General features: G+C 54.1%; 1 protein-coding gene across 1 annotated transcript in view; it reads right to left on the bottom strand.

Moving 5' to 3' along the window:
* The window catches only part of COL22A1 (collagen type XXII alpha 1 chain), a 191,307-nt gene that overhangs the window by 42,836 nt on the left and 137,858 nt on the right, over positions 1 to 10,613 (bottom strand). Inside the window, exons 34-37 of the mRNA XM_011373400.1 lie at positions 8,850 to 8,936; positions 3,381 to 3,416; positions 2,007 to 2,060; positions 838 to 882 (exon numbers count right to left, since the gene is read on the bottom strand). Of these exons, the coding sequence (XP_011371702.1) occupies positions 838 to 882; positions 2,007 to 2,060; positions 3,381 to 3,416; positions 8,850 to 8,936 (222 nt within the window). The remainder of the gene's footprint in view (positions 1 to 837; positions 883 to 2,006; positions 2,061 to 3,380; positions 3,417 to 8,849; positions 8,937 to 10,613) is intronic.

Genomic DNA, 10,613 nt, shown 5'->3' with positions numbered 1-10,613 from the left:
GGCCGAGCGCCGAAGCTCAGCCACGCCGGCAAGACCAACCCCGACGGAAACCCGGTCGCCGAGGCTCAGGCGAGTGTCCCTCGTCGGCTACACTTCCCGTCTTCCCCGGGCACTCATGGTCACGGCCCACGCCCTCGATGACGTGATTGCTGGGAGAATTAGGGGCCGTCCTCGCAAGCCCGCTGCGGGGGGACTGGAGGCTCTGGGCCGTGTCCTCCAGGATCGACATGGCTAGACATTGTGGGGTCACCAGGCACTGCTAACTTCAGGGAAGTGAGGCTGCACGTGTGGCCAGGCCGCCACGACCCCACACTCAGACTGTCCCCTCCTGCTCGACCTGTCACAGCTTCCGCCGTCCTCACCACGAGAGAGCAAAAGCCAGTTCCTGGTGCCACGCAGGGCGGGCCCCTGGGCGGGGCTGCCCAGCTGAGTCAACGGCAGGGAGGACTTGGCAGTGGACGCTGCTGCTGTCCACTTGCTCGGCCCAGGTCCGCGCCTACGCCTCTCTGTCCTGCTCCATGTCCCCGGAGGCCGCAGCCCCGGGGATCGGTCACCAGCTAACGCGCCTGCAGGCCTGCGCTTGAGCTGGACGGAGGCAGCTCCCGCGTCCCTTCCCGCCACTGCCGCCATCACCTGGCTCTGCAGCAGACATGCGGTGGCACTGGCTCCCCACCGCGGTCTATCTCTGGCACTGCGGCGTCTCAGATTAGTTCTCTCTGCCCACGGCTTTAAAGCAAGTCCCTTTTTAAAAGTCTCTTGGACCATCTGAGCGACACTTCATCCCCGCTGGGGCCCTGACTGAGAGCCGACATCCCCCCGGAACAGCTAGAGACGTACTGGCTTGCCGGGCGGCCCTCTTCCTCCCGGACTGCCTGGTACCCCCTGAGAGAAGAAAGAAAGAAACCGTTAGCTGTGCTCAGCACACAACCCTGACCCGCTCTACCCACGCCTCCCCTACCCGAGTCCGCCAAGCGTTAACTCAGTGGGAAACATCAGCCAGCCGTGAAGACGGGCCCCGCCAAAAGCCGCGGTCTGATCTCAGCTGAATACTGAAGGCTCCCCAGGAAATGCCAACTGTACAAACGTTTAGAACAGTGAGCGACCCCTCCCGTAACTCCTATCCAAGACACGAAACTGAACACCACGCGCACACGCGTCCACACGCACGCACACGCGCACACACATGCACACACACCCCTATCTTAAACTCCCACCGTCCTTTTCCAAACGCAGCGGGAAGGACCAGCTTCGACAAGGAGGCGCCACTCCTGTCGCACTGGCTGCAAGAGCCGGATGCACAGAGTGGAGCGGGGACATCTCAGCGTGCGGAACGGAACCCCAGGAGAGGACGGGAGGGTCACGCGCTGCGCCTGCTGACCGTGAACCGAAACTACGGAGATGGGCAGCTGCGAGCCTAACCAATAGAGGCCACCGCTCTGGGGCCAGACGTCTTCGCTCCAGGAGAACTCACGGCTGCCACTTCCCCGCCTGCTCCGGGAGTGGGAATCCAGCAAGCGCTACGGCCCTGGCTGCTGCTACGCATCCAGGAGCAGGAGACCCGCCTCCCTATCTTCTTGGAGCTCAGGTCTACCCGAGTGAAAGCCAGATTGTGGAGATGAGTGGGAAGGGGTGAGTGAGGGATAATGAGCACCAGATACGTCTGTGGAAGGCCCCTGAAGGGAGAAAGCCATTCCAGATTGGGGTCAGGAACAAGTCCACGGAGAAGGTGGGCCTCACTGAGCGGGACTGACCGAAAAACAGAAGCACTGAATGGGATAGCCGGGAGCTGGCGGGGTCCTCGACGTGTAACCCAAAAGCATAAAAAATAAAACCAGACCACGCAAAATTAGAGGCCACAATCACAGAAGAGCGAACACCTGAGAACGTTCATGCGCGGGGTTAGTGGAGGAAACAGGTCCTCGGGGGTTTCCTGGCCGAGGGAGGCCGGGCTTCCGGGGGGGTCTGTAAGAACCTCGGCCGAGCCCGCACCGTCTCTCTTTACTTACATCGTGGCCAGCTGGTCCCTGGGGGCCAGGGAATCCAGGTAAGCCTCGTGATCCCTGAGGAAAGAGAAGAAGCCCCCAAAACAGTTTAAGCAAAATCAGGCCCCCGTTCCTTGGCGAGGGCTGTGTCTCCTGTATAAGCGTCTGTTGCTCTGAGGAGTCTGATATGGAGCGTGGTGCTCGCTGACTCATCTCACTATCCTCGTGGGGGTGGGCATGCACACGCGCACAGAGAACGTGCCGGACAACCTGCACGGTGAGCCTTGCTGCCCAGGCCCCATCCGCAGGGCCCTGTCGTGAGTGGAAAGGGACAGCTCCTGCAGGGACGCAGGCCTGAGCTCGAACCCTGGCTCACCCCCACTCCTGCGTCCCAGGGATAACCGGGCCTGGGGGCTGCTGACCAGCTAAGCGAGTAAACCCGGGCTGACCCAGCACAGTGCCTGACCCCTCGCTGGCCGTTTTCCTTTTTCAAGAGAATCACTCCCATTCCGTTGAAAACTTCAGGACACTACCAGGAATTGGCACAGATCTCTCTCCTAACGGCCCTCACTTCCTGCGGGAATTTTCCTTCAATAGATCTGCAGGCGGCAAAGGCTCTGTGTCTTGGCAGAATTCGCCGTGCGGCTGCTCAGGGGCTGACCCTGCCTCTCCCGGGGCCTTCGTGAACCTCCCCTTCGCCCCGACCCCTCCACCAGGGTCTGTCTACTCCACCTCTGCTCTCACGCCTATCAGCTGTCTGCTCTGAGCCTCAGTTTTCCAATCTACAAAACGGGTATAAAAATCTCCTCTTGAGTTCAGAAATCACACGAGTGAGCAGAATTAAACACGTGCAACATGGCACAGGGGACGGTGCCGCCAGCTGTCACCAGGCAGCTCCTGCGCTGGGTGAGCTCACGGGAATTCACGCTGTGCTGATGAACGGGCACAGGTGTCTATCAGCGGGGGCTGCCGCCGGGCCTGAGGGCTCGCCCATGGCGTCCCCTGCATTCAGTCCGTCAGCTCCGACCGAGCCCGCCTTACAGAGATCCGGCATTTGCTTGTGGTGATTGGGGGTGATAAGGCCAGGATTCAAAACTAGTACTTCTGGCAATGTGATAAATTCATGAAGCCATGGCTGTCCTTCCATGATGCGGAGATGCCACGAAGCAAAGCCAGTCTCGGCCTGGCCGATGACGACACAGGCGTGCTGGATCAGATGGCCCCCACCCCCTTCCCAGTGCGTCCGTCAACAGGTCAGCGCTGCATGTGGCAGCGTCCCACGGTGAACGCTAGGGATTTTCTGAAACAACTTTAGTTCCCGGCCACTCCAATTTAAAGCTGATTTGGTTAGGGCAGAATTTCTCCCGTCGAAACCCAGCCCTTTCAGTCATACTGTACCGGGGGTCCTTTATCTCCCGCGGGTCCAGCCGGGCCCTGAAGAACAAACGAACAGAAGTAAGCAAAGTAGGAATGAAATATTCGCGTAAAAGCGTTGAGGTGTTTATTTCTAAGCCAGGTCTGTCTGTCCGTCCGTCCTTCCTTCCGTCCTTCCTTCCTTCCTTCCTTCCTTTCTTCCTCCCTCCCTCCCTCCCTCCTCCTTCCCTCTTCCCTCCCTCCATCCCTCCATCCCTCCCTCCCTCTTCCCTCCCTCCGTCCCTCCATCCCTCCATCCCTCCCTCCCTCTCTCCTTTTTCTTTCTCTCTCTCTCTCTCTCTCTTCCTCTCCTTTCCTTCCCTCCCTCCCTCTTTCCTTTCCTTTTGCCTTTTTCCTTTTCTTTCTTTCCTTTCCTTCTTTCTTTTCTTTCTTTTTCTTTCCTTCCTTTTTTTTTTTTTGAGTTTATTGAGCCAAACTGATGGAAAACAAGATCTCAAATGCTCTGCCCAAGCCAGGTTTCTAATTGTCCTCAGAGGGGCAGCGAACTTCCTCCCATCTTGAACCGGACTGTGTCACCCTGTCGCCACCCACCCACTGGCATTACGCGTGGAAATGCGCCTGGAACCTGCTCCATTTGCCCCTGAGCTGGTCCCGCCCCACCTTGGCATCTGCTTGGTTCCTGACACCTGGGTCCATCCCTAGTCTGTAACTCTGGTGTGGGGTGGGCACCAGCACCCCAGTATCCTATTGCTGTACCCACTTCTTACTCAGGTAAGGCTGGGGACACACTCAGGGCCAGACTCCCCAGCATGGCCTGGATGGCTGAGGCCGCACTGGTGCTTCTCCCCACTCCTATGAGGTTGTGCGCACTCGTACACACACACACACACACGGGTCTGCACTCCTATGAGTGTGTCCAGCCTAGGCACACTCGGGTCCGAGATACAGCCCCCCAGATGTGCTCCATGACCGGGGCATTCGTGCGGTTTTGGGCCCTGCAGGGAGCAACACCTTCCTTGTCCCCGAGCCTCTGCTCTGTGGTGCTTCCGTGTGCAAGGCTCCACCCTGCCTTCCTCCCTGGACACATTCTTGTCACACTCTGGTTGTTGAGATGTCACCGCCCATACACAGAAAGCCATCCTGGCTTCTCCGGGATGCTTGTTAGAGATGGTGTTCTGGCTCCTCTGTGCACCCCATTCAGGACGTGACGCTTAGTGCGACCATTGCTTGTCGGCCACCTGTCCTCCCCGATGAATGGACCGCACGCTGCATGGGACGGGGCGCCAAGCTCCTCGCTCGGCAGTCTGCACGCGCAGCACGGCGCCCGCACGTGGACGGCCAAGCATAGCAAACAGCGCCGCATCGAATTTTAAATTTTAAAGTGCGAGGAGAACCTGGGGGTCATCTGTAATCACCCTTCCATTTCCCTGAGGGGCAAACTAGGGCCCGGAGGGAACAAGACACCTGCCCAAGCCACACCAGGGGCCACCAGCCGGCACCCCATTGCCCAGGAGCAGAGCCCGCCAGACCGTCCTTAGACAGTCCCAACGGGGAGATGTCACACACATGCACAAGTTCTGGCAGAATGACACGCCAGGTAACCTAAATGCCTGCCCGTTAAATATGTCCCAGAACTGCCTGGTAAAACAGAATAAGCATCATTCTAAGTATAGAGCTGAGCACTAAAACAAGCATTGGGATCTCCGGAGGCCTGAAGCCAAGCAGGTAAATCAAGCAGGTAGGATGATGGCCTCAGAACTCCATCTGGGGTCCGTCCAACTCAGAAGTCACTGCTCCCTGCAGTACTCGCACTGCTTCCGTCCAGGTGTGAGTCAACGGCACACGGGGACCGATGTCCACACATCTGAATGCTGCTCCTTGCAAAGACTGTCTATTCCTCAAGGAAAGGAACTCAGTTTCTTACTGGCCCGGGGAATGCTGCCATATCATCTTAGAGTCAGTCGCCCTTTGTTCCCAAATTAACTTCCAGGACCCACAAAAAGCATTTAACACATTCATCAGACTAAGTTCCAAATTCCTCTGTGATGTCATTGGATTTTATTATCAAAAAGGTCTTCACTTCAAACCTTAGCTTTATCGATTATTAGCTGCTTCAGCCTGAGCCAGTCACTTAGTCTCTATGAGCTTCAGTTTCCTCGATGGAAGTACAAAGACAGAGGCCGCCTTGCCTCGGGCCATCGGAAATAAAAGAAGGCACTCTAAGTAGAGAAGCGGGCTGGTTCCTGGCCGCGAAAGGCATGCCCACAGCGATTGTTTGCCGACTTCTAGGAAAACATAAAAGTGTGTCGAGTCGCAAGGGTGAATCATGACTTCCTAGGGTCACGCCTAAATCTGACACCTACGCCTTTTCAACAATCACCACCCTCTTTTCCAAGATCACACCCGCAGGCGTGTTTACTCAGGAGTCATCGTACCCTCACGTGCAGATTTTGATCTGATACCACTTTCCCCTAAAAGGAACTACAACTCCTTGGAGAAGTGGCTGATTCTGGACAAGGACTGTGCACAAATCTAGAACGTCTTGTCATTCCAAAGAGCGGGAAGCCCTGGGGGATTGCTAGGCTGGTGTCAGGTTCTCAGGGTCGATGAGGACAGGCTCTTATGGGCATATGACAAGACGATCTGAGCATCTAAAGGAAGAAAATAACTGCGCTCTATTAAAACACATCCAATGTGTTTAAATTGACTTCAAAATCATACAAAACAAAAACATCTAGTCATCTTTGTAAGCTGCTTGAAAACCAAGTCACTACTTGAAAACAGTCAGAGGGAGAGACTGTCGTGTCTGTGGCCTGCCTTCTGTGTGGCTGGTGCCACTGGGTGTCTCAACTGTAAGAGAGGGGCTATTTCTGCATGTAGAAGCATTCCAGATAATACGTTAGAAAACAAACAAACAAACAATAGAACAGGAATAGCACCAGCTGCCTCTCTTGATGTGCGAATTGATCTAAGCATCAGACATCAAAGACCAGGAGCATCACAGGGGAGATCAGCAGTCATCACGTGTCCCCCGATGGAGGCACACGGTACCTGTGAAGTCTCGCCAGAAACTTCCAACCTGAGCTGATGGGGCCTCTAGGCCCACGTACCGGTCTACAGGACACAGGACACAGCGGCGTGTAAATTATTAAACTAGTCCACTCCGGACTGTGGAAAGCTTTGTGAGACCAAAACACCATCTTGTTTCATCAGTTAAAAAACTGCAAAATGAAAAAAATAAAGAATGAAGGGAAAATCTATAGAGAAAAAAAAAAAAACGATTGCTGTGTATTTTGGTTGGATCTTGATTCGAACACAAGGAAACTACAGAAGCTTGACGTTTATGGGGAAAATGGGAACTTGAACGTCGACTGGCTGTGTGATGGCCTCACAGAATTATTCCGGGAGGGATATGATGATGACATTGTGGTTACGTTCAAAAAACCCTTATCTTTTAGAAATATATGCTGAAACATTTATAGATAAAGGGCTGTATGCCTAGGACTGTCTTCAAAATAACAAAGGGAAGTAGAGGACGAGAAGGAAGCAGTGGCCACTGAACAGGCATCTGGGTGGCTGGAGCTGAGTGCGGCCACCGGGGTCCACTTCACAGTTCTGTCAACTTTTGGTGTATCTGAAATTCTCCATGATAAACACATACCATGTTATATGTTCACAACATGTATATCATATACACGATGCTCACACGCATGTACCACACGTACACGTACATACACACACGCACTGCGCGCACAGGCACGGTGATGCTTCTGCTATTTGCTGATAATTCAGTTAGTGAAAATTTACAGAGTTGAAAGCCCCAGGGGTTTCGAATGCGCTAAACGCTCTTCTTTCTCTGCTGTGAGACTCGGCTGAAAATAGTTTCCCTCCTTTGAGGCCCCCCACCCCTGGTCGCCCCTTCTACAGAACAGCTCTCGACCCACCACGGAGTGCCCGGGGCTGCCTGTGGCAGCACGCCCCTAGCGCCCACAGCGGAACACACTCACTGATACGTCTCCCTTGGGCCTCTCCCTTCCCCTCACGCTGCCACCCCCAAGGGGTGACATCCGAGAGCATTTCCCAAACAAGCTTGCCCTTGAATCCTGTCCTCAGATGCTCTGCCTAATCCCAGCCCTCAGTGACGAGCTGACCCTCGCAGGGCTGAAGGAGGGGATGTGGGCCCTGAAGACCGCCCTGCAGACCACCCGGCAGATGGCAGCGTTCCGATAAGGGGTCAACCGCATCCCTGACGAACCCACAGCCCGTGGTCACCCCTCCTTCACACACCTCCCCTCGCACACCCCCGAACCCTCCGCTCAGACCCCCAGCCCACTCCGAGCCTATGCCGGAGGCCACAGACAGGGTTTATGAAAATTCAATAAGGTTTCCTCTACCACGGAAGCTTTTAATAAGTCAGAGTGAAGGAAGGACACCAGACCGCTGATTTACAGCCTCTTGGCTAGAATCTGCCAATTACTCCTCAGGTGAAGCCGCTTAGGCGGGCGGGCGCATCGTGGGCGAAGTTAGCCGGCCCCAACGGGGGCTGCGGGGCGACCTGTACCCACCTCTGCCACCTGGCTCTCCGACTGAGGGCCGAGCCGGTGAACCCTTAGGGACTTTCACTTACAGTCGGCCCTCTATTCTGGGGGGGTAATTCCGGCTTCAGAACCCTACTCCAGCAGCCCTGGAAAAGGGCGGGGTGGGGAAGAGACGTGGTACAAGGGGCAGAATCGGAAGCACTGAAAGGAAGATACAGTCCGTGGCCCTACTCTCTACGGAAAGGCATTTCTAATAAATGTCTATTCTCCAAACAAATAACTGTCTAAATTCCAAATCTGGATGGACTAGCTTGGGAAGCGGTGTGTCTTCTATTTCTAGACGAGGGCAGGTGGGGGCCGCAGATACTGACAGCGACCTTCAACTTGGATGGGGCCTGGATGTCGCTGATCCTCACAAGCCTCACAGCTCGAAGGCTTCACGACTGCTCAAGTCGTAAACTGACCTCCAGCAGACCGGCGCGAACTATTCTTCAAAACTACCAATCTGCAGACCGCTTCCTAGATTTGACTCTGGAGACTGTATTCAAACCTTCCTCGAGTCCACTTTGTTCCCACCTGTATACTAACAGGGTGGGGGGCGGGGCGCAATGAACTCTTTTTGCCTGGAATACATGAAAGCCTGCCATTTCTCCAAGTCACATCGCCTTCCCGACCAAGTCACCGTCACTGGCTACAACTCGGTTTGTGCTAAAGTTGTCCAGAACTTTTGTTTAAGTGAGACAGTCTTAGTCTCCCCAAAAGCCTCACCCTCATAAGAAATACACCCGGCTTTAGTAACCCTGTCGGCCACGGTGGACAGACCCGGGGGCCGGCGACCCAGCCCCACGTTAGCTGGGGAAGAGAGTTTCTGCGCTTAGGCCCAGGGCACACGTGGGCCAGCAGGGACTGCTGTGTGGCCCCAGAGCAAGGGCGTGCTGCATGAGTGAGGACTCACCGGAGGGCCAGGAGGGCCAGCAGCCCCGGTGCCCGGGTCTCCGCGGGTGCCAGGTAAGCCAGGGACCCCAGGTGCACCTCGGTCCCCCTAGAGAGAGGAAGAAGGAGACAGAGATCAGTTCTGGGATGGAGGGAGCCACGGTTCAGAAGAGATTATGCTCTTCCAATCCCAATGTCACTCTCCGCCAGGCTCTCCACCACCTGGACTCTGTGCCCACCGCCCGCCCAGTCCAACACCCGCCAACCACGGCCACCAGCTGGGATCATGCGCCTTTCAAGGCTGACCATGCCCAGCCCTGACCACGGCTCCAAACGTGACTACAACGGTACAACTCTCCATGTGACTCTGGGTGCTCTTCCAGAAGTCATCATGCCCCCGTCCTGAGCACACCCCAGATTACCCGGTACCCATATTTCAACTCAGTTCCCAAATCACCAGTCAATTAATTTGTCACTTGACCAACAATTTGTCAAGTACCTATATTTCGTGGGTCACTTTTCCAGGGACAGGGAGAGGCGATGATGACTGAGATACAGCCTTCGCCTTCAAGCACAGTGGGTTTAAGTTATGCCTTCGACACTGATTAACTGTTGACTTAAAAAGCAACAATTCCCTGAGCTTTAGTTCTTTACTTACAAAGAATACGTAATAATAGGGGCTGCCACATCGGCGGATGTCACGCTCCTTAAAGGAGATGACGCCTACCCAGTGCCTGGCATGGCACTTAACCTCGACGCAAGCTAGCTGCTGAGGTCACTGCTGTCTCATGTAGTTGTCACTTTGGACTTTGATGGGAAGAGAAAAAGGGGAAAGAAAGGGAAAAAGGGAAGAAGTTCTGTTTGCCATTTCCTGTAGAGAGAAGCTGAGACAGAATCATACCTTCTTGTCCACAATTTCAAAATCCTCAGCCTCTGAAAACAAGTGCTTATTACAGCTCCACTGGCAGAAAAGCCTGGCTTGCACTGACACAGGCTATTTACAGTCTGTAGTTATCCTGTTTGTTTGGTTTTTTTAATGGAAATCTACACGGTTCTGTTGCATCAATATTAACGAGTTTGATTAGGGATGCTGCCCGACACACCACAGTAAATGTTATGTAGTTTGCAAATTACTACCTTTCTAAATTCCAGAAGAAATTCAATCCAGAAACACACATGGCCCCGACCATTTCGTGTGCGAGACTGTGTACATATGTTAGATGCGCTGAAATGCAGCCAAGCCCAACACTGAAATGGCAGGTGACCTTGTTCCAGCCACTTCACGTCTCTGGGATGAGTTAACTGGTATGACAGATGGAAAGAGCCCGAGAAGGTTGTGGACACAGGGGTGCGTATATCTTTTCAAAGTAGTGTTTTGGTTTTCTTCAGATAAATACCCAGCAGTGGAATTGCTGGGTCATACGGTAGGGCAGTTCTGTTTTTAATTTTTTTGAGGAACCTCCAAACTGTTCTCCGTAGTGGCTGTGCTCATTTGCAATCCCAACAGCAGGGCACGAGGGCTCCCTTTTCTCCACATCCTTGTCCACACTTGTTGCTTGTGAACTTATTGATGACAGCCATTCTAACAAACGATTGATGGCTGGATAAAGAAGAAGCGGTACATACACACTCAGCCATAAAAAAGAATGAAATTGTACCATTTGCGACAACACGGATGAACCAAGAGGGTATTACGCTAAGTGAAATGAGTCAGACAGAAAGACAAATGCCACAGGATCCCACTTACATGCGAAATCTAAAGAAAAACATAGAGCGGAAACGGACT

This window comes from Pteropus vampyrus, unplaced genomic scaffold (assembly GCF_000151845.1).
Source record: "Pteropus vampyrus isolate Shadow unplaced genomic scaffold, Pvam_2.0 Scaffold224, whole genome shotgun sequence".
Taxonomy (NCBI): Eukaryota; Metazoa; Chordata; class Mammalia; order Chiroptera; family Pteropodidae; genus Pteropus; species Pteropus vampyrus.
This window is presented reverse-complemented; position numbering and strand designations above follow the sequence as displayed.